The sequence below is a fragment of the Lissotriton vulgaris genome, chromosome 7, assembly GCF_964263255.1.
Source record: "Lissotriton vulgaris chromosome 7, aLisVul1.2, whole genome shotgun sequence".
NCBI lineage: Eukaryota > Metazoa > Chordata > Amphibia > Caudata > Salamandridae > Lissotriton > Lissotriton vulgaris.
The window spans coordinates 803255266-803279188 of NC_141695.1; the positions used below are offsets into that span (position 1 = coordinate 803255266).

General features: G+C 44.8%; 1 protein-coding gene across 1 annotated transcript in view; it reads left to right on the forward strand.

The window, feature by feature from the left end:
- The first annotated feature begins 12429 nt into the window (after positions 1-12429).
- The window catches only part of RBFOX3 (RNA binding fox-1 homolog 3), a 446314-nt gene continuing 434820 nt past the window's right edge, over positions 12430-23923 (forward strand). The window contains exon 1 of the mRNA XM_086931064.1: positions 12430-13186. Within this exon, the coding sequence (XP_086787190.1) occupies positions 13169-13186 (18 nt within the window). The 5' untranslated portion in view covers positions 12430-13168. The remainder of the gene's footprint in view (positions 13187-23923) is intronic.

Here is a 23923-nt window from a genome sequence, read left to right on the forward strand (position 1 = left end):
ATATGTGGTTTCCCATGGAAATAAGTCAGGTTCTGGTTTGAGAGGAGAGAGCTGGATGTTTTGCAGTGCCTTTAGAAACATATCCGTTAATTCTCCCAGACTTGTCCTATCTGCATCATTCTCTATGTACATATGTAAAGACTTATTAGAAATGAACATGTCATAGTATAACAAGTACACTACAAGGATATCTTACCGTGGTCCAATTGTCTGAAGCAGAGGAATGCATCTGTACCAAAGCATCAAGGCTGCCGCCGCCTGGATATAGCCACCCTTCCCTTACATCTGGCATCACTCAGAGTGGGGTCTGTTGCCAAATTGATCATCAAGTAACATATATGTGCAGTCAGCAGTTTGTTTTGTTTGTGGTCATGGTATTTCAACATTTCCCCTGTGAAATAATAAAGAGATGTATGTTTTCCCGCAGCAGTTCATAGCAGTCCTCCTCTTGGCCAGTCGGGTGGCCATCGCTGCAAACCGGCGCACTCCAAATGAAATATTATTAACTTATCCAAGCAATAGCATTAGTGGCTGCATTTCTACTCGTCTTCCCATTATTTCAGACCCCACTTTGTCTGGAAGGACAGGCCCGTGCGGAATGCAGAAATCCGGCATGGTCATGGGTGCATCTGGGGCAAGAGTGAGACCTACTTGAGTCTATGCGCGTTTGTTTATCTGGCGTGGAGTATGCACGATGTAAGAATTGAAAATGGATTTGTTTATGTCTGTGGTTCCTCAAGACTAGTTTGGTCTGTGTGCAGCAATACCTCCACTGCTTATCTGGGACCTTAATGCCAGGTCTGGTCCCTACGGCACTCTAGTGCGCGTGCATCAAAATTCTTGGAGACCGGAACATGCCATGTACCATCTGTAAACCCAGCACCTAGAATCTGCTGACCCAAGGACATGTGTCAATGAGGTGAAGTCTCTGGGTTCTTCTGCACACCTGGGTATCTGTTCTCGCTCTGTATGACTGAGTCTGGTGTTTATCAATTGATCTGATGAAGACATAGTATGCTCTGATTGTATGTGCTCAAATGTCAGAAATAATCCATGACAACTTAAATCTCCAAACGTTTGTAGGCCTAATCTCCTCGTTATTTGTTGTACCAGGCTCTACCCTATGAGAGTAAGGAAAGGATTCTGCACTAGCCGTAATGTGGGTGAGTACAAAGGGGTAACTCCTGTTCTTTCACCCAACTTCCTCCATTCCCAACCTGCAGTGGTAATGGTTTAAATCTAATTAGGGTTTCTGGGGAGACCTTTCAATAGAAGGTTCTGGTAACAGTGTTTCTTCAATTTGATCCTTTTCCAGCCTGAGATATGGTAACCTGGCATCTGAGTGGAACCAGTATCTGGTAAAATGGCGTTGAGCCACCTGATAATGCAGTTCTAAATCTCGACTGTCGGACCCACCTTATTCATATGGTAGCATCAGTAGATCCTATTTGACCCTGGGTTGTTTACGTGCCCAACTTAATTTTATTAATAGCCTTTTCAGTACAGAGAAAAAATCAAATCATTATTGAGTGGAATAGGGATAATAAAGAATACATAAAGTAATTTAGGGATGTCAATCACCTTCATTATAGTCACGCATCCTACCACAGAGCGAGGAAGTTTTATCCAACTTTCTACTTAGGCTGTCAGTTTGCCTATCACTGGGCCATTATTCAACCTTAACATTGATTCCTTATCTCTATAAAGTTAATCCCCAGATATTTCACCAACCATTCTTCCCTCTAAATCGGAAATTTCAGATATGTTTTAGTCATGGAGTCCGTGAGTGGGAAGAGATCAGTCTTCGACTTATAATAGATAAACCAGAGTATTGTGAAAATCTAAGGACCTCTTGTATTACGGTTGAGAGATGATCGTCTGGATCTCATATGAACCACAAAACGTCATCCGCATACATCAAGACTAATAATCGACCATTGCGGAAGCAGATTCCTCTATGTTTTTCATGCAGATTTCTCACCAGTGGATTCATGGCCATGATAAACAGCAGCGGTGACAGCGGGCAGCCCTCTCTTGTACCTATACTAATGGGAAAACTATCGGAAGTCAGACCATTTGCCCCGATCCGAGCCACAGGCTGTGAGTAAAATAATTGTATCAATTTGATAAACCCCTCTGGTCTACTAACTTTACGCAGGATCGTGACTAGAAAATGGCACTCTAGGGAATCAAATGCCTTCTCGGCATCCGACAAGGCAACCACTGCCTTCAAATAGAGAGTCACCGGATTGAGTATTGTGAAAATCGTACAAAGATTAATTGCCATTGATCTATAAGGCACAACCCTGGATTGAACAGGAGAAATTAACTGCTCCATTAGAAGAGAAAGCCTAGTGGCTATAACTTTCACTAAAATTGTGTTATCTAAACTCAACAGGGATAGGGGTCTGTGCAATGTGCTGAAACAAGAGTCATTTGTGGGCTTTAATAGCAGTGTAATCACCTCTTCTCTCATTGTTGTAAGCAACCCCACCTTCTCAGGACGTTCAGTATGTATCCCCAGCAACTGGTGGGCTAAAATAAGCATATACATCATATAAAGTCTGCCAGTTAGGCCGTTAGGCCCTGGGCCTTATTTCGGGCAAGGCTTTTTGATAGTCACCTCTATCTCTTCAGATGCTATGGGACTGCTTAGGAACTGCCTGTGGCTGTCTTCTAACCATACTATTGCGATCTCATCTAGGTACGCTCTTATTGAATCCCTATTTTTTTGTGCTTGTGGTATATCATTTCTGGTAGTAGCTGACTAACTGTTCGCAGCTGAATGAGATGGGTTTGCTGTCTGATTCCCTTCAGTAGCCAGGCAATGGTTCTGACTGGACATTCGCCCTCTCCATATTTCCTTGCTAAATTGCATCTGCCAAGATATGCCACTTCTGGGTCTGATAGATCTCTGTATTGCTGTAGTAACTGATGCTGTTCTCAGAGATAAGCTCTCTGTGGCAGTTGTATAATTTTATCTTTAAGATTGTATTGTCTCTCTCAAGTAGTGCCATCTGAGAGTGAATATTTCTCAGCACACCAGGCTGTTTGGCTACAGTAATGTCACGTATAGAGGCTTTAAAAGCTTCCCGTATGGTCACATACATGGTCACAGAACCTTTATTAAGATTGAAATATTTTACTATCACTTCTTGTTTCTCACCCCGGAACACTTGGTTAAGCAAAGTTTTTCTGGGGAAGCTCCAAAATGGATCACAGAGTGGAGAGTATGGAACAGCCAAAGTCAGTTTGATTGGTGAATGATCTTCCATGTAGAATCTTAAGTAAAGTAATTCAGTTTGGGCTTTTAGTTTGGCCACTGTATAAAAATAAGGATAGATATCATTTTTTGTGCCTTTTCTGAGATGGTTTGCGCCACCTAAATGCATCGGACACCAATAGAAGGCCAAAAAACGTATGTTCAGCGTATGGGGTAAGAATGCAGTTAAACCCAGATCTGCAATGCAAGACTTGAGCATAAAGCGGTAGAAAGTGTTACACTCACCCATCAGTAGCCTGGGAGGGGCAATTCTTTAAAAAGATGTACTGAGAATTGAAATAATAGAGGACAAATAAATACAAAGGTGTATTACCTTCTATGAGTACATGGAGCCTAAGCATGAGCCAGGAGGAACAATATCTCATATTCCATAAACTTCAGTGTATGAATCTGCATCAAGTGTCTTCCTAAGCATTGCTCAGTATTTCTGCCACACTTGTGTCTGCTGGGAGCGAAGTAAAATGTACCTAAAAATTAGGCCTGGCAAAATTTCAATTACTCCAGAGTAATTGAAGTAATTTTGCAAATTCTGCATTACTCTTTGACGTTTAATTACCGATGATAAAGTGATTACACCTGCTCTCATCAATAGAAGTAATTTGGGAGAATAAATTCTACCAAAAGAGCACATTTAGTGAGCACAACAGGCTGCTCCCACTGGTGTTTATGTTCTGTTGCATTTAGTGTTATTACTTCGTGTTAAATGCATCCTCACATCCGCATCCAGTGCTAAAGTCAGAATTACTCTTCTAGTGTAATCTTGCAGAGTTTTGGGGTAATTCTATGTGATATATCCACTCGGAATTACTCAAGTTACGCCCATCCCTACTAAAAACACCACCGGCAAGTCTACATTATGGTGAAAAAATCTCATAATAGCACGGTACAAGGAAAAAATTACCAGCTAGAATAGTTTATTCCAGTCCCCGTATTTCCAGCCACTTGCACCACCCACCCGCACTTGGGGTCAGAGTGTAAATAAAACAGTGTGATACAATCGGGGGTGGGCTAGAAGCAGGGCTCCGAGTTTTTTGCCCCAATTAAAACAATGCTACATCTATATGATGTAAAGTTTTGCATCTTTTAGGGGCAGAAGCCTTCCGGTGATAGCTCCCCATTTCGCTGCAGGCTGCCCTTCCTCGGTCGTGTGCTGCAGACTGACCTGTCTGTTGTGGCAGCATCAGAATGCAGGGAAATGCCATCTGCCCCCTACCTTCCTCCCCCTTCTCTCACAAGTTTCTTGCTGAAACTCCGCAGTTCTACTATGGCTGTCAATGTGGGTGTCCAGCTGCTGTGGTGTAGTTGACAAAACCCCACTACAGGAATATGCCTGAGCAGTGAAAAGCTTTTTTAGCATGTGGATAAAAGGGTCGGATGGGGGAGAGTTCTCACACTGGATGCTCTATTTCAGACCCCTCTGCTGGGTCAACAGAATATGCAAAGGCAAAGTGATTAAATATAATATAATATAATATAATATAATATAATATAATATAATATAATATAATATAATATAATATAATATAATCAACAACTGAACGGCAATGAAGCTGGTAGCTCAGAATATAGAAAAACAAGACAATGGTTTTGAGTCAGTTCATAAAGTGAACACTTAGGGCCAAATGTACTGAGAACATGGATTTGAGAAGCAGTTGCAAATCACACACTGACTTTTTCCAACCAGTAACATATTTTGCAAACCCTCCAATGTACTAATAGGTTTGTTTGCAAAAAAATAAATCATAGTGTGCTGTAAACCAAACTGACTACTTAATGTTAGTTTGGCAGGTCGCAATTTGCGGCCCGCAACTGGAACTATGCAGCAGGGGAGTGTCAAATTATGCCTCTGGTTTGGGTAATTTATTCTGCAACAAAAGGCAAATTATGCAGCATGATGCAGCACCTTTTGTGATAGTATTACTTCATTATTTTGTCGTATTTACAGTTGTTAACAAGGTCTATCATTATGTTAAAAAATGCTGCGACCACACAACCGCATAATTCCAGTGCCCCAGCTACAATCGCAGAATTGGTGTCCAGTAAAGTTCAGTAGACCACCATCCCCATGATTGCTTTTCAAAACTGATTTTTTTTTTTAAAGCAGCTTCTATTCCTTATTTTAGCAGTTGCAAATACTTAGATTTTGTGAATCTGAGGGTTTGCGACCATTAGAAAGTTTAGTACATCTGGCCCATAGATCTGTGTGCACTTTTTGGTTGAGCAACACCTGGAGACATCTGTTATTGCGTATAACATGATACGACTAGGGGGATGGCCTGTGTTCTAAGTATCCCTTGTGCTGGTGTCAGAGGTGCTGGTCAGCTGCTAGACTCTGAGATGTCTTTTACTGGCAATACAAAATCCCATTTAGCAAAATCAACACAGAGCACCTATGATCTTCCATGTTTGGTTCAAACTGGCCATATTGCCCTTTGTAAATGTACAGGAATTTATATAGCGCAAATCACCAACCGGTTTCTAAGTGCTTGCTTAGGTAACCCGTCCTGGTATTCCCCTGTGAGATAACCCTGGCCGGGTATCCGCAATGTGAAAGCCAGGCATCCCGCCGCGAGGGGCCGTTGTGGAGATTAAGCAAGCTATTGCCCAGAGTCGCAGAGTGTGAACCCGTGAATCGAGTAGGCACCAGAGCGAGAATTGTCGAGTCCATGGGCATTTTAGGACTCAAGACCCCGCCGAGCCAGGAATTGAACCCTGGTCCCGGGCTGACCTCTGCTTCCAGGTCTGCCTCCTCTAACCAGTGAGCCACACTTCTCCCTTTGTTCCTCGGCAAGTTGTAGGGCCTCCACATTTGCAGGCACTTTAGATGATTCAAAGCACAACACAGATAACATTGCATAATTAATGCAAAACTGTGAAAAAATGTGTTTTCAGTGTGTGTATATACACACACACACACTGAAAGCAAAAATGTTCACTATATATTATATATATATATATATATATATATATATATATATATATATATATATATATATATATATATATATATATATATATATATATATATATATAAGAGGAAATCCCAACCTGTCAATGGATGACAGGCTACGACAGGGTGCAGACCTCAGAACGCCACACCAAAACAGTCAACGAGGCTCACAAACGATCCAACTCGAGTGAGTATGCAGGAAAAACGTTTATTTTAGAAATGACGCGTTTCGCTCCACAAGGGAGCTTGTTCACATACAAGCACTCAGAAAAAAACTTAAAGTTTATATACACAACACAGGGAGGGGCTTAATTGAGGGAACACGCCCAGACAAGAAAAAAACAAAAATTGATTAAAAGAACAGTGCACCTAAATGTCGTTTGTTTAAAAAGAAATGCAATGACATAAACAGTGAAATTCAGAAATAGTCAACGACTCACAAATATATATATACACACACACACAATAAAAAAAAATCACAATGTATATACACACACATACGCCCAAGCCAGATGACTTTATGCTTGTCTTTGACTCTATAAAGTAAACAAATGATAGGAGCACTATAGTTTGGTTGTGGATGGCTAAGGGAGAATTGTAATGTAGTGTTCTTTAAAGAGGTGAATCTTCAACTCTTTCCAAATTTGGAATAGCATTAGGATGATCCTGATGGATATGGGATATTATTCCAGATCTGGGATGTATAGGTGGAAAAGGCCTTCTGTCTTTTTTTTTTTTTTGCTTCTTAGTTTGCAGTCTGTTGGTGTCCTGGCTGTGAGTGTGCACACAACCACTAGAGATGGTGAGATTGTCTGTGAGATAAGTGGAGGCTGCTGGTCTTGTGGGCTTTTTTTAGTATTACAGCTGGTTTTGACGATAATGTGGGTCGGCAGTGGCGGCTGGTGACATTTGAAAGTGGGGGGGGCGTAAAAGTTATTGATGAGTGGTTGATCGGCAACCGAGAGCTTCAGTGCGTTGGTAGACTGGGTCAGTGTCTATAATGTAGTGCTGTATTCCTATTTGTGACGGGAGGAAATAACTGCTGTAATTGTGTGTACACATCTCTGTACCATAACGTAGGCTGAGGAAAGCATTTTTTTTATGGGCCAGGGGACGCCATGACAACGCCAGTTTGAGCAGGAAGAGCTCAGCATTAAAGCGCTAATTACAATTACACTTATGAATTATAACACTTTAAACCTGAGATGAAGAGAGATAGTCCGTAAGCGCAGTTTGTGTCTGGATCAAGATGTTTGTATTTGCAACAATAACTTGCTGGATGTTTAGAGACAATTTTATACTATTAAAGTAAGACATCTGCACACAGCGATTTATTACTGGATATTTGTAATTCCAAATAAACGCCCCTCTTTCACAACTAGCATTCTGGTTGTACAATGCAAATCAAAGCACTACACCGTCCGTTTTCACCATTCCCCGTGGTCTCTCTTTTCAACTAACAGCCCGCCAGCAAGAGCTAATTAGGAAATAGGTTTTCAAGGCCTAAAGAAACGAGCGCTCTTCAGACAGCTGGTGCAGTTCAAGGGGAGAGTGCTCAAAAGTTCGGGAATCAGTATAGACTGGAAGAGAGTGAGACGCCTAAAACAAAACGTTTCACTTTATCTCTCAATCTTACCAGCGAAAGTGTTTCCTAAGCAGCCTGTTGGCTGGAAAAGCAACTTCACTGAAAATTCACGAGAGTCCAGTGACGTACACACACATTCCGCCATCCGCAGCTGAACAACAGCTGACCAAAGCCAGCACACACAAAATGGCAAATAAAATGTAACATCCCGTGGGAGTATGAGCTGTGGTGGCGGCCTGGAGTGTAATGGTATCATTTATAGAGCGCACACTACAGATGAAACTGCCTTTAGGCGCTGTATCAATACTACACATATTAAATATATCTGTTTAAATCCGAACTACAGAAGACATAACAACAATTTGAATTATACATTTCTAAACGGGTTCTGTGTGTCGTCCTAATCATGTAGATGGCAAATAAAGATAAAAAAACTTACCTTGGCTTGCTTCCCGCGCTGACTCCCGCCATCCTGGATTTAGAATGCTGCCGCTGCGTCTGACGTGGGCTCTCGTCGTCACTGAAGGCTGCAGGCAGCCTCCCTCCCCTCCATGGCAGCCGGCGCTGATTGGTTCGGCCGGCTGCCCTAATCTCGTCATTTTCCCTAGTCTCCATTCTGCAGAACTGAGAGTGGGAGGAGGCTTGGGGGAGCGGCTTGCCCACTGTTGCTAATACTGTCTGTTTGGACTGCCTCTCATGCTGTCCAAACAGTCCGTATTCACAACAGTGGGCAAGCCACTCCCCCAAGCCACTCCCCGCTGAGGCTCGAGTAAAAACAGGAAGTTCTGTTCTGCTGACTGCTTTCTCGCCGTGCGAGAAGGGCAGGCAGAAACAAATGGTAGTTATAAATAAATAACTACCATTTGTTTCAGCCTTCTTCTCGCACGGCGAGAAAGCAGGGGGGGCGGCGCCCAAACGCCCCCATGGTAGAACCGCCGCTGTGGGTCGGCAAGGTAAGCCAATGGAGCGCCATCGGGATGAGATGTGATCATATTTCTCCAAATCTTGTGTAGTTTCCTATCCTCCTATATTTTATTGTCTTTGTTTTGGTAACCTTATAAAAAAATTACCTTTAAAGGTCAATTATTTTAATTAAAAAAATATAAGAGTTGCAAATAACTTCTGTCTGGCTTGTGTCCAGGTCCATACATTTGTTGAGGCACAGACCACCTAGAAGTATCTAGGGTGAGACTCATGTGTGTTCTCTACTGATCAAGAGGCTGGGTACCTGTTCTGAGGTGGAAAGTTGGCACCAAGGTCTGGCTCAAAGGAGGTGATGTGAAGGATGGGACAATATACAGTATAACACAGTTGCAGCAATTTCATTAAAGCTGTAAAGACTAGAGTTGTTAGTAGAACTGAGCTTTAATATCACGCTAAATAAAAACAGAAATACTTTTTTTATGTTAGAACTCACAAAATTAAATAACACACAAGTACTGTCACGAGTGAATACAAACTAACAACATTGCTTCCTATGTTACAATTAGAACATACTGTTCATGGTCAGTAATATAATCGCTTAGTCAGAGAGGGCACTAAGCATGGGCGAATTTTGCGGATCTCGCGTTTGCGAATTTTGCGGATTTGCGAACTCGCAATCCGCAAAATCCGCGAATTCCCGCGGATTTGCGGATTTTTTTTTTTTTGTGTTCGCCCGTGTTTCTGCCAGTTCGCGAGGGTTTTTACAATTTCGCAATTTGCGAACTTACCTGTCGGGTCGCAAGTTTTGCGAACTTGTTGTTTCTACGTGTCCAGCCTGTTTGGGACACTCTTCTTCATCACTGCCACTCTCTGTCACCACTGCCACTCTCTGACTACTCATGCCACCCTCTGGCCCACCCATGCCACCCTCTGTTTCATCACCACACCCTCTGGTTGTCCAGTGTACATTATTTTCGGCAAAGCAAAGCACACCTTCCCTGCCTCAAGTGACCTGAATTAATTTGGGGCTGATTAATGTGTCATAGAATATTTTTTTAGCTGGCACCTGCTTCCTTAGTGCGCCCTGATTAGTGATCTTTTGCACTTGCTAAGTGCTTTCATTGTTGCAAAATTAGTTACAACACCTGCCCTGCCCCAACTGACAATAATGAATTAGGGGCTGATTAATGGATTTTAACTTCCAGCCTGGCTCCTGCTTGTCTCCCTTAGCTGTAATTCAGGACCTTTGTGGCATATGTGTAACTATTCTGAGGTTCAGAGCAGGGTCACATAATAGTTTCAACTGGCAACTGAACTCTGGAGGGGCCCCTCAGGAAGCACTACAGGAAATGGCTACTAATGATGAGCCTGAACTTTTGAACCTGGTAAGTAGTTACTTTCAGTTTTGCTAAGATCGTATTTCTGCAATTTTGCACTTATTCGCGGGGCGCGAACTCACGCAAACAGTGCGAGCAGTGCGAGCAAAATCCGCTGCTCGCGGATTTGCGGATTTTGCGGGAGATTCGCGAATCTCGCGGATTGCGAATTTCCCGAAAATCCGCAAAATCCGCGAGCGGAACGGATTTTCCGCCCATGCTTAGAGGGCACTCTGCAAATGCTATTTAGGCATAAACATAAAATAATCAAAGTGCTGTTTGTAATATTCATAAACTTTGAGGATTGTCCCATTCTCTTCAAAAATAATAATTTGTACTGTGTTAATCATGATCACTTCCGAAACCTTAGGCTTCTAGGTGAGGGTGAGTCTAAACTCCATTAATGCCATGTCGGGTGAACACTAGTAGGTTCCGGGAAAGGGCAAGCTGAGGGTCCCAAAAAGATGAAAAAAGCAAATGTGTCCACGGGATTTACTCTCCAGGCACTCCGCACATCTGACAGAAGCTCACGGGAAGGGGCTCCTCTGGTCTATGGTGAGCTCACCGATTCCTTGCATCCCCTTCTTGATCTCTTGGGGGGTACACACAAACAAGGTAAGGTCAATGACATCACTAGGACAGGCTACCAGAACATGAGGAAGGCACAGGGTGTAGTCGTAGCATTGAGGATACAAGTACCAGTCCGCTTCTTGTTCATGAAGCATCGCAGCTGCTCTTCCAAATGCTTGAAGTGAGGCTCCAGCCTGTATTCACAGGCCATGGCAGTTGGGTAGCAGCCCATTGCCACCAAGTTCTGATGCATTCATCCTGTTTAAAATCCAACCAGACAGCTTTGGAAATGTTTTTGCTCCTTGGAAGGGATGCTGGAGGGCAGACCTAACCTGCTCCCAAATTGCATTGTAGGGGCTGGTGTCTAAGTAACAACAGGCAGATACACCTTGAGGGACCAGCTCTGCTGGAGAAGCTTTGTGTATTGGCATCCAGACAGGCGCAGGAAACAAAGGTACAAGAGGGAGAGCAACACTAGGGATGGGCTGTTGCTGATTCTCTGTGGGCATCAACCAGCCATCTTACCTTCTGCTTTCACACAAAAAGATGTTTGTGATCTCCTATGGGCAGCCATAATGACCGGTTACTGAAGGGATTTGCGTTTATTCTCTCTTATGAGCTCACTCCGATGTTGGCGATTATTATTGTGCTCACAAACACAGCAGGGATCAGCCCTGGGTGCAGCTGCTGCACACCAAGCTATAGAAAGGGACAGCTCACTAGAACCTCAAGTTATTGGGTTGGGGTGACCTGGTTAGGGCCTCTGCTGCCCCAGGGTACACACCGGTGTCCATGTGGAGTTGTAGTTTGATCGACCCTTGGATTAGGGGCACCTAAAACCTGAGCATAAAAGTTCAAAATACTCGGGTGCTTGAGAGACAAAGGTAAAATGGTTCTGACAGGACAGCGGGTACATCAGGCTGGGGTCTTCAGTTTGTGTACGATTACAGTTAATATCCTTTAATCTTAAGGATGAAAAGGTTTTCCTTTCTTCCTAAAAGCTCTTAGAGTTTACAAACCTCTGAGGTGCTGATGAAGAGGGTTCCATAACGGCTGGGCCCAAAGTGGAAAGGCTTGGCTTGACTGAGTGTACCTACAGCACTGTGGAGGGAGGGGGATTTCAGTTAATAGTAATTCTGGAGTTATGGAGGCTAGCAATTAACCAGAAAGCGCAGTTTGTAAGTCCAGCAGACTTAATCGTGGAGCCCTAGTAACAGAACTGTTCTGCATGTCACCTACATGGCACATAAGAACAGTTTGGGGCTCATCTCTACTCACAGAAAAAGCTTCGTGAATTGGGCCTGTGGGAACGAGACAGACTGCACAGGGTTGTTCCTTGGTGGACGCAGAGACGAACATACAGCACCTATCCAGCCTTAAATAAAACATTGCGGTAAGAGGCCGCGTGTGAATCCAGGCCTCTGCCTGGTGGTGACTCCTCGTGAAGATGGCGTCAGTGAAGCTCAACTCCAGGAAGTTATGGGGCCTGTGGCCGTGACGGCGACTCTGACGTCACGGACGCAACCCTGACGTCACGGACGTGAAGGGCGAGCCCGGCGTGGAGGCGGTTAATGGCCGCCGGCAGCACCGGGTTATGCCTGAGAATGGCCGATCCCCTTATTGACAGGACTGCTTGAAGAAACGCTGAGGCAGGCCATATGTTACGGTGCTGTCAGGACTCCTGGCCGCACTTCCCCCTCTCCCAGCCCCGCGCTCTCTCACTCCTTCTCTCCTTCCTCCTCGCGCTCCGAGCCAGCCCCCGCACAGCACCACAGACCTCTCCACAGCCCCCCCGCCCGGGCCGTTCTGATTGGACTGCGGGCCGGGGAGCCCAAGCTTGGCCGGCCGCCCCTGCACTCCCGGGCCGGCTTCCCCTCGTCGCTCCGCTGGCAGGAGACGCTCTGCCTTCCTCCTCACTCGCCTATTTTTCTTCTCTAATCACCACCTTTTTTTAAAATTTCCCAAGTGTGACGTGGACTTCCCCTTTACCCAACTGTCCCCCTTCGCCTTGTGTGTCTACATTTAATCTGCTAATTTGCTCCACGCCTCTTTTAATTTCTTTTCTCGCCCTCTCCTTTAAAAAAAAATCTGTGCGGAACATTTGTCCCATTGGGTTCGACCGCATTGCCGCCCCCTCAATGATGCTTGCAATGGATGTGGCATTGTGAACGTCCAGCCCAAAATCCTGGTGAGGGCTGACCAACTCTAGTCCGTCGAGACACTGAGAGGGAGAAAAACCGTTAGTGTAAAAGGAGAGACGGAGTACAAGGAAGAGGAGGGACGACAGAAGCAAGCGAAGGAGGGACGACAGAAGCAAACGAAGGCACGTCGCAACCTGAACCAATACAGGGGGAAAGAGGAAAAAGGCTTGGAGACCAGGAACAGATGTGAGCCCTCTCCTGCAGCTAGGCCGAGCCCCTCTGATTGGCCCGTCCCTTTATCTTGTCGTGTCTGAGCTCCCAAGAGGGCCGCGTGGGAAGATGATGATGTACTTTTGGGTAGGTACAAACTTTGCCTTTGCTTCAGAGGATCATAGCAATCTGTTGACTCCCATGGTCATCTCCCATTGCGCTGCGCAGCTGCTCACGGCGCAGAAACTGACATGTATTTTTGAGAAGCAATGGGAATGTGCTCCCACCATTCCATGCGTTCATTGATTGCTGCACCATAAATGTATGTGGATACGCTGCAGGGTAGGGTGTGTGCGGGCAAACGACACGTGTGCATTATACATCCACCGATCCCACGCTGCACAATGCGCCATTGGACAGACTTTGCAGAAAGACCGCTTCTGTTTCAGTGCTTTTCAGTGGATGGTGTGTGATGTAGTGGTTCTTCTTTGGTGGGGGCAGAGGCTGGGTTCCCACGCATGCCTTCATATACCAGATGAGTGCTCTGGGCTGACTGCAGCTGGATGGGTATGTTTGTGCTGGGGTGGAAGGTGCCTGCCCCTCCCAGATTTAGCTTTGGCAGAAGACATACATGCATGGACAACCTAGAGCAGGGTTAATGAGGCAAGAGTCAATAAGAGCGTTCAACAACGCCTTGGACAGACCTAAACGTTAGCACGATGTGCATAGGGTAATTTTGCTGCTGAAACGAAGTGATGTATGGCCTCCAGAGTTGAGTAGGCGGGGGATCAGTGTTGCGGTAGGAAGGGGATCAGTGTTGTAGTAGGCGGGGGATCAAGCACAATGGATGCGCCTAGAGTTCCCTGAAACCTACCCTCAGTGGCCATGTACCTAGGCTTCTCTCCTCTGGACCAGAGGCCCTCATACTCCCCCCTTTCGCTCTCTGTGGACATCTTTCCACAGGAATGTGGTTCAGGATGTTTATCAAGGGGGTCAAGGATTGTGGAGGTTTGTCTACAGAGACCTAGGATGGTTGTCCATGGGAATGTGTGATGTTGTTATTTGTCCACATAATAAGGATTGTGATTGTTAGTCTTCCAGAAAGATTAATGTAGATGTTTTTCGACAGGGCCACATGTTGTGAGTGTCTGTCCACGGGAAAGCGTGGTGTGACTGTTTATCCACGGGAAAGCGTGGTGTGAATGTTTGTCCACAGGAAAGTGTGGTGTGTTTGTCCACGGGAAAGCGTGGTGTGACTGTTTGTCCACGGGAAAGCGTGGTTTGAATGTTTGTCCACGGGAAAGCGTGGTGTGAATGTTTGTCCACGGGAAAGCGTGGTGTGAATGTTTGTCCACGGAAAAGCGTGGTGTGAATGTCCACGGGAAAGCGTGGTGTGAATGTTTGTCCACGGGAAAGCGTGGTGTGAATGTTCACAGGAAAGCGTGGAGTGACTGTTTGTCCACGGGAAAGCGTGGTGTAAATGTTTGTCCACAGGAAAGCGTGGTGTGAATGTTTGTCCACGGGAAAGCGTGGTGTGACTGTTTGTCCACAGGAAAGCGTGGTGTGACTGTTTGTCCACAGGAAAGCGTGGTGTGAATGTTTGTCCACAGGAAAGCGTGGTGTGAATGTTTGTCCACAGGAAAGCGTGGTGTGAATGTTTGTCCACGGGAAAGCGTGGTGTGAATGTTTGTCCACGGGAAAGCGTGGTGTGAATGTTTGTCCACGGGAAAGCGTGGTGTGAATGTTTGTCCACGGGAAAGCGTGGTGTGAATGTTTGTCCACCGGAAAGTGAGCTGTGAATATTTGTCCACAGGAAAGCGTGGTGTGAATGTTTGTCCACCGGAAAGTGTGGTGTGAATATTTGTCCACCGGAAAGATGGTGGGGATGTTTGTCCACCGGTATGTGATGTGCTGTTGTATGTCTACAGTATACAGTGTGAATGTTTGTCCATGAAAATGTGAGGTAGGGATGTACAATATCGGTGTTTATCTACCGTTTTGTAGTGTGGACAGGATTTTCTTTTTTAAAGAAGGGGGCTACTAAACCTAGATGCTGTGCTGTCCCTACTTAAGCAGCCAAAGAGCGCAGTTTAGCAGCAATGAGTTAAAAAAAAAGCCTCGAAAACCTGAGACTGAACCAATCTGAAGCAGTTAAAAGCTTCCCATGTGGGGCTTCATGGTTACCGTACTTCCAAATGGGCTTGTTTCATTGATTTGTGTATCTAATAATAAGAAAAAACACTTTACAGGTGTAAATTTCAAATATTGATCCACAGAATACAAAGTGATGTAATATGTACTTAAGGACACAGAAACTTCAATAATATAGAGTTAGTGGCAAGAATGTGGGTATATATGAGATAGGAAACCTGAATAAGTAGGTAAACATCACAGGAGTATACATCTGCATTATTATTGTGTCTCTTAAAGGTATTTTAACACTGGAAACGCGTATGAATGTGTTTCCTTCATAGACCGTAGTAAGTGCCTTTCCATTGTGCGAAGAGAAGAGGAAATTGCCATTTAATAGGGTTGTGTGGAAGGGGGATTCTTCGAGGAGAAATCGACTTTTCTCTCATGAGATAAAGTGTTACATGGACTAGTGCACATATGTATTTCTCTTGGTGGAGTTTCTTTATGTGTAGATGTTATCATTTCTAGGGTCATGGGATGATGTTATCTTGAAAATAACCGTGGTTTGTGCTATCTTCTGAAGCGTATATGCTTCTGAATGCTTGTCAGCTTGGCTTGTAGTGACTTTCAGAGCTGGGGGCTTGTATAAATAAAACCAAGCCTCCTACTCATTTCTAAGGTTTTGTTGGTATGATTTGTGGTACAAGAATGGAGCACTCTCTTCAGTTTTGTTTGTATTGCTTGAATTAAACTTGTAGGTATGGTGGTCCTTTTCAACTGGAGGCTCTGTGGCCAATCCAGAGCACCTTGAACATTGCCCTTCTGACTGTAAGTAGCCACTGGAGCTACTGCATGACTAGAGCAGTATTTTGAATAAGTTGTACTTTGCAGGTATAAATCTGGGTGGGCTGAGTTATAAGCTGTTGCCATAGTCAAGCTTAGAGTTTACAATAGTGAGGCTGTGTTGTAGATTTTGTTGGTATCCACAGTATAGGAAGATGCAACTGTGTTTTCATTGTATAGAAAAGAGATATACAAAAGGGGATGATGGACAGAGCGTTTGAGAAAATCCAACACCCATCCCCAGTCAACTGATCTGGGTTTAATCCATCACCATTCTTTAGCTCACTCCGCCACCCCAGTTTAGACATGGCCATATGCAAATCAGTCTGACCCTGTGCCTCATGGAAACAGTCAAGTCCGACCTGCCAAAGCCATGTCTTCCCTGTACCGGAAACAAGCATCCTGGGACCGGTTTCTGGCATTTCAGCCATCAACAGCCAGGCTAGCTTGAATCCAGTGGCAAAATGAGCAAGGGACTCACATCTCAGCATACCCTGCCAACTTAGGGCGAACAAAGCGATACAAAAGGGGATGATGGACGGAGCGTTTGAGCAAATCAAACACTCACCCCCAGTCAACTGATCTGGGTTTAATCCATCATCATTCTTTAGCTCACTCTGCCACCCCAGTTCAGACATGGCTATATGCAAATCAGTCTGACCCTGTGCCTCATGGGAACAGTCCAGCCCGAACTGCCAAGGCCATGTCTTCCCTGGACCGGATACAAGCATCTTGGGACTGGTTTCTGGCATTTCAGCCATCATCAGCCAGGCTAGCTTCAATCCATTGGCACAGTGAGCAAGGGACTCACGTCTGAGCATACCCGTCTCACTCGGGGTGACAAATGCAAAAACAACAATTGATGGACGAAATGCTGCACAATGGCAGAACATTCACCCCCAGTCACAGATCAGGGTTTAATCCATCGTTATTTTGCTCACCAGACCACCCCAGTTCAGACATGGCCATATGCAAGTCATTCTTGACCCTGTGCCTCATGGGAACAGTCCAGCCCGAATGTTCTGCCATTGTGCAACATTCCGTCCATCAATTGTTGTTTTTGCATTTGTCACCTCGAGTGGGACGGGTATGCTCAGACGTGAGTCCCGTGCTCTCCAGGTCACTGGAATCAAGCTATCCTGGCTGATGATGGCTGATAGCCAGAAACCGGTCCTAGGATGCTTGGTTCTGGTCCAGGAAAGACATGGCTTGGCAGTTCGGGCTGGACTGTTCCCATGAGGCACAGGGTCTAGACTGATTTGCATATGGTCATGTCTGAACTGGGGTGGTCTGGTGAGCAAAATAACGATGGTTTAAACCCAGATCTGTGACTGGGGGGAATGTTCTGCCATTGTGCAACATTCTGTCCATCAATTGTTGTTTTTGCTTTTGTCACCCTGAGTGGGACGGGTATGCTCAGACGTGAGTCCCGTGCTCTCCAGGCAACTGGAATCAAGCTATGCTGGCTGATGAAGGCTGATAGCCATAAACCGGTCCTAGGATGCTTGGTTCCGGCCAGGAAAGACATGGCTTGACAGTTCGGGCTGGACTGTTCCCATGAGGCACGGGGTCAAGACTGATTTGCATATGGCCATGCCTGAACTGGGGTGGTCTGGTTAGCAAAATAACGATGGATTAAACCCAGATCTGTGACTGGGGTGAATGTTCTGCCATTGTGCAACATTCCGTCCATCAATTGTTATTATTTTTGCATTCATTGTGTATTGAAGGCACTATTTGTGATGTTGTAGGTACATGCAATCACTTGAGTGGAGGCAGAAAGATGCACCCAAAGAACCAGCGACGTGAGATGAAAGAGCAATTCTTCACTGGGCTGAGCGAAGACGTGATTAGCAATGTCTGAGGCCAATGGCTGTAAGACGCTGACTGAAGAAAGTCTATTGATGAAAGGAGTGGACCTAAAGCCTAATCCTTCTATATTGTTAGCAAGAGGTCTGTATGACCTCTGCACTGTCAAGAAAACCCAGACTTAAACATGAACTTGGTGAGTAAAATGTGTTCCTCCTGTTGCCAAGAAGGCATTATGAATACATCACCATGCTAGTTTTTCATAGGTTCAGGGTTTTCACAAAGCTTTTAAATAATGACACCCTAAAAACAAACACATTGTTAGAAATGTGGGTCTCTAGTTGACAGAGGTAGGTACCTTTGTCAAAATAGAAACCCTTGCTTCTAATCAGGGAAAGGGGGACACACTCTTTACCCCTGCTCACCCCCTGGGTAATTTGGCACGAGCGGCAGATATATCCCAAAGGCAATGTGTATAATATTTTTACTCAAAACACACAGTAATAGAGTGATAACACCACACATGGACTCCACAACTGTTTAGAAAAATAAAGTATCTTTATCTAAACTCAACAAGACCAAAACAACAAAAATCCAACATACATGTAATACGAGTATCACTTTAAAAAAGTTTCAAACAACTTGGCCCATAGAAAACTATGGACGCTTGATTTTTCTCAAAGTACCTGTAGTTGCAACCAAATTCACAAGTCTAAAAAACAGCAGCAGAGATGGGAAGCATTTAAAAGCAAAGAGACACGTCAGTCCTGAGACCCTGGGGAGGCGATGTGACAGTTTTTCTGCACGCAGGAGAAGTGATGCGCCGAATCCGGTCTGTAGGGAGAAGTGATGCGTCATTTCCGAGACGATTCTGGTCTGCGGGTCATGCGTCAGGAAAACTTGCTGCACAGGTACGATGGGTGGAAATCCCAGATGTGTTGGCGTCAATCGGTGCTGCATCGGTTTTCTTCAGCCGCGATTCCTCAATGCATCGGTTCTTGTAGTGGCGACATGCGCTGCGTCAGTTTCAGCAGCGGTGCAGCTATGCATGAAGATTCTTCTCGCACAGCGGTGCTGCGTCGGAAAAACAGCCGTAAGAAGAGCGATGCGTCAATTTTCTTGTCGTTGCATTGCTTTTCTAGCTCTCAATAGCTGGAACAACCTCCAAACGGCCAAATCAGTCACAGGCACCTTTTGGCAGGTCAGAAATCCCAGCAAGGAAGTTCAGGGGAGCTGGGGGTGAAGTCTTTGGTGTTCCTGAGACTTCAGAACAGGAGGCAAGTTCTACTCAAGCCCCTGGAGATCTTCCTCAAACAGGGGGAACATAGCACACAGCAAAGTCCTTGTCCTTTCCTTGGCAGAAACAGCTACTGCAGATCAACCCCAGACAGCACACAGCAAAGGGGCAGTACTCCTCCAGCTCTTCTCTTTGGCAAAGGTTCCTCTTGATTCCAGAAGTAGTCTAATGTTCAGGGGTTTTAGGTCTAATACTTATACCCCCAAAAAATGTCTTTGTTCTCTTTGTGCAAGGGTCTCTGAGCCATTCCAAACCAGTTCTGTCCTCACTGGTTTCCCCAGAGCAGTACTCAAGATTTCTCCGGAGCAGTATAAAAGATTTCTCCAGGCCAATACTCAAGATTTCCCCAGAGCAGTTTCAAGATTTCCCAGGACAGTACTTAAGATTTCTCCGGAGCAGTATTCAAGTTTTCTCCGGAGCAGTATTCAAGATTTCTCCGGAGCAGTATTCAAGATTTCTCCAGAGCAGTGCTCAAGATTTCCCCAGAGCCGTGCTCAAGATTTCTCCGGAGCAGTACTCAAGATTTCTCCGGAGCATTATTCATGATTTCTCCGGAGCATTATTCATGATTTCTCCGGAGCAGTACTCAAGATTTCTCCGGAGCAGTACTCAAGATTTCTCCGGAGCATTATTCATGATTTCTCCGGAGCATTATTCATGATTTCTCTAGAGCAGTACTCAAGATTTCTCCGCCTCATCCCCATTCTCCAGAATCTGTTCTCTGAATAAAATAAAAGGTTTTCTTCTTAAATATATTTTGTGGGCTTACCATTTCCATAAATGTTATTAAAGCCTTGAGACCCTCACGGGTGAGTAGCACGCTTTACAAATGTCTGATTGATTGATTGATTGATTGATTGATTGATTGAAAGTAGCTTGTGTGCTACCTGCCCACCCCTACACTTATTTCTACCCACTTTACCTTTAAGCCGTGTGCTGTTGGTCATCCATGTACAGTGGAACTACCCGCTTCTCTGTCCATGCACCTTCACACAACCTGCCACTCCATGAATCTGGGTGCTTTTTGCGCACCCCTCAACCTCTGTGCTATCTGCCTGCTCCAAACCTTGTGTGGAGCCTGCCCACCAAATGAAGCCCTTCCAGCCTATCCATGTGCTTACTTCCAAGAGCTGGAAATTGATATGAAAACATTTTCAACATCGCCTTTCAAATTGTGTTGATAACCTTAATGTCATGCCCAGAAACTACACATGCCTCTGTTCCTTGATGTCTCCCAAATTCTATGAGTGTTTTTGCAAAACTTAAGCTTCAAATGTTCATTTATGATTATTTCTTATTAGAGTTTCCCTTTTCTATGCAGGGAAAGATCTTTTTGAGCCGAAAGTTTTTAATACATTTGACTCCGTTTTACAGAGGCACCAGCATTTGAAAAAGAGGAATACCTTTCTCGAGACCAGTGAGTGCATGCTGTAGCATCTTCCCCTAATTGTATTCTCCCCAAAAAATATAACCTGTACTTAAAAATGTGTATGTCTAACCATTTCTCCAAATGGTATTTGATATAGATTTTCATGAATGAGATATTACATTGCAGCTAAGGTTAGCGTCTTTATTGTGAAGGACAGTGATTCAGATAGTTGTATTTGTGAATAGCCTTAATTGTGTGTAAGGAATGGTCACACCAGGCATCCCCACTACACAGGCTCAGTGCGCTCAATTCGTTTTTTTTCTACTTTACTTTTGTTTTTAGCATTGCTGCATGCAACGAGGGGTATTAGAGTCAGCCTCTGCAATGTGTCGCACTCATACTGATTGAATGATGGGGAAAGGAGGCGCTGCAGGAAGCTCACATACATGCTGTTTGCTTCTACTCACTTGTAAGCAGAAGACTAAAAGTGTGCCGTGAGTGGTCAAGATGTGGTCTAGTTTCAGAGATATAATCTAGGAGGTGGCATAAAGGTTGAGATGCGGCTTAGTAATGGAGATGGGTTGGAGCTTTAGTCTGGTGGAAGAGATGTGATACAGGGGTACAAATACCATTTGTGGCAGGCAGGGAGTTGATATGATTTTGCTTGTTTGTGATTTTTAGTTGGAGTGTGTTATGGTCGTAAGAGTGGTAAAAAAGATTGCGAGTTATCATAAGTTTTGGAGAAACTGGTGTAGACGCCAATGTCAAAAACAACTTTTGAGCAGTGGGGTCATTGCTGCCACATGGGAAGTAGTATGAAACATATAATAGGGGGCGTGGTTTTAACTGCTGGATGGCAACAACGTCCACTAGGAATTCTGCCACAGTCTAAAGACTGGAGAAGTGTGGCTCAATGGTTAGAGGAGGCATACCCGGAAGCTGAGGTCAGACCCGGGACCAGGGTTCAATTCCCGACGAGGCAGGGTCGGAGCCCAAGTGTCCACCGACTCGACAATTCTCACTTCGGGGCCTACTCGAATCACGGGTTCACACTCTGCAACTCTGGGCAATAGCTTGCTTAATCTCCACTACGGCCCCCCGCGGCGGGATGCCTGGCTTTCACCTTGGGGATGCCCATTACGGGTTATCTCACAGGGAAAAGCCAGGACGGGTTCCCAATGCAAGCGCCGGGACACCCCGTTGGGGTAGCCGTGCGCTATATAAGATACACTAAAAAAAAAAAAAAAGACACAGGAGTGGACATTTTGTGTTGTACCAAGTCAAAGAGTGCATCGTTTCTAGTAATATCAGCATGTACCCCTCTACTTTGGGGGCTGCTCTCAAGGCTTTGTTTCAGATTTTGTGGAGGGTGATCATTGTGATTTCCAGGGTGGAATCCCTACTGTGGCACATCAAGACGGGACACCCCAATATTTTACAGGATCCTGGATGTGCGAGAAAGCTATGCATTGGTATGTTGTTTTCTTATGATGGTTGGCTCAAGATTGGCTTCCTTGAGCAGTAGCAATTAGGATAGTTTAGCTTTTTTTAAACACTGTTGATGGAATGAAATGTAAGTGTTTCTGCTTCTCCACACAGTTTATGTAGACTTTTTGTGGGAATGATGTCTCTTGGAGAAGAACAACCTTTGTCATTGCTAAGGATATTATTCATTGTGATTTCAAAGTACTGTGAAGAGAAATGGCAGGGAGCGTTGGCTGTCCGTCTTTTTCCTTTGGGTTTGGTTTTTGGATGTTATAAGACGAGGGATTTGCTTTTTCATTCACAGAAGTCACACATTATCGTTATTTTGTCAGTGAAGAAAATTGATGGGGTGTCTCAGACCTGTTGACATTTGTATGGATCTCATCAGGAGCCATTGAAACCTCAGGAAATGCTTAGTGTGTTATCTGTTGTGCTGATGGGTTTGATGGAAGAACATGATCATTGAAGAAAATATGACCATTTGCTGTTCAGGGGTAGTTTTGTTTTGCCTGAGAATCGTCGTGTTTGGTGTCCCTTACCAGTCTGTTTTAGCCATTTGGCCTTTCTCTTTGAGGGCTGAGAGAGACTTTAAACCAGTCTCTGTGTTTCTTGCGGCTGTGTACTTTTCTGAGAGGGGTAACAAGACTTACAATTTGAAGCATGCCCGTACTTAAGTCATGTAACATGAGTTTTGTTCAATCGATCTTTCAAGGTCTGGTCTTGAAAGTAGTGGTTTATCTGTTGCTTTTCATTGAGAGGTGTGGAGGTAGCTGGCCTGATCGAGAGTTCTGCAATCCATAGCGCTGGACTGCTACAATCTTTGATGGGTGTCAGAAACTAGGGTCTGGGGCTTTTGTTTGGTAGAGCAGGAGTATGTGGATGGTGTTAGTTAGGTATGCTTTGAATTTGAAGAAATTTGAAGATGAAAGTGGCCAAGAAGGGCAGTGAGAGTTAAGGAACATGAGAGGTAAGATGAAGATGATTAAACGGTCTCTGTCATCCACTCCTTGCTCTGTCAGGATTGAATGTTTTCTGGCACTATGCTGGCTAAGGTGGACTTGCCATTTGGTTTGACGATGTAAAGGTTTAGCCTATTTTGTAAGATGAAGTTGTGGAAGTAAACATTGTAATCAGAGTGGGTGTTGTGAGTTACTGCTGGTGAGAAGTGTATTAAGGGTTGAATGTGGTGAGCAGTTGTTGGTAAGTGGGAGACATTGTAGATGGTAGTTGGTAAGTAACTAGTGTGGTGAGAGCTTGAATAGAGTGGTGAGTGTTTTTGTTGTTGATGCGGATTAAGAGGATGTGTGATGAGTAGACAGGTGAGTGAGTGTTGAGCAGTTGTTACGGTGGGTGGTGAATGGTTGTTGGTTAAGCGGTGGTTAATGGTGGTGTGATGAGTCATTTATAGCAAGCAATGTGTTCAGGAAGTGTGCAGGGAGTGGATGGTTCGCGAGTGGTGGTAGGTGACTAGACTGGTGATAGATTATTGTGGTGAGTCATTGGTAGAAGGAGTTGGGTGGGAGTGAGGACTGGTAGTTGATTACGACTACTGAAGAGATGGGGGTGTAGCATGTGTTGCTGACGAATTGGGGTGTCAGTTTTTGTGAGTATATTGGTAAGTAAGTGCTATGGTGATGGGTTTAGTGGAATAGAAGAGGGAGTTGGTAAAGTAGTGCATGCTTGTTAGTGAGTGGAATACTGAAAGGGTGGTGTGGCAAGTTTCTGTTGGTGAGTGAGGTGGTGTCAGGAAGAAGTGGTGAGAGGTGGTTTATTAGTGGAGTGGTGTGATGGTGAGTCATGTTTGGTTAGTAGGTCGAGTAGTAAGTGGTTGTTAGTGGAGACGTGATATGCTGGTGTGGCTATTAGTAAGGGAATTGCTGAGTGGTTGGTGGCGAGTTTATTGGTTAGTAAGTGAGTGGTGTGCTGAGGTTTTTTTTTATTGGTGACT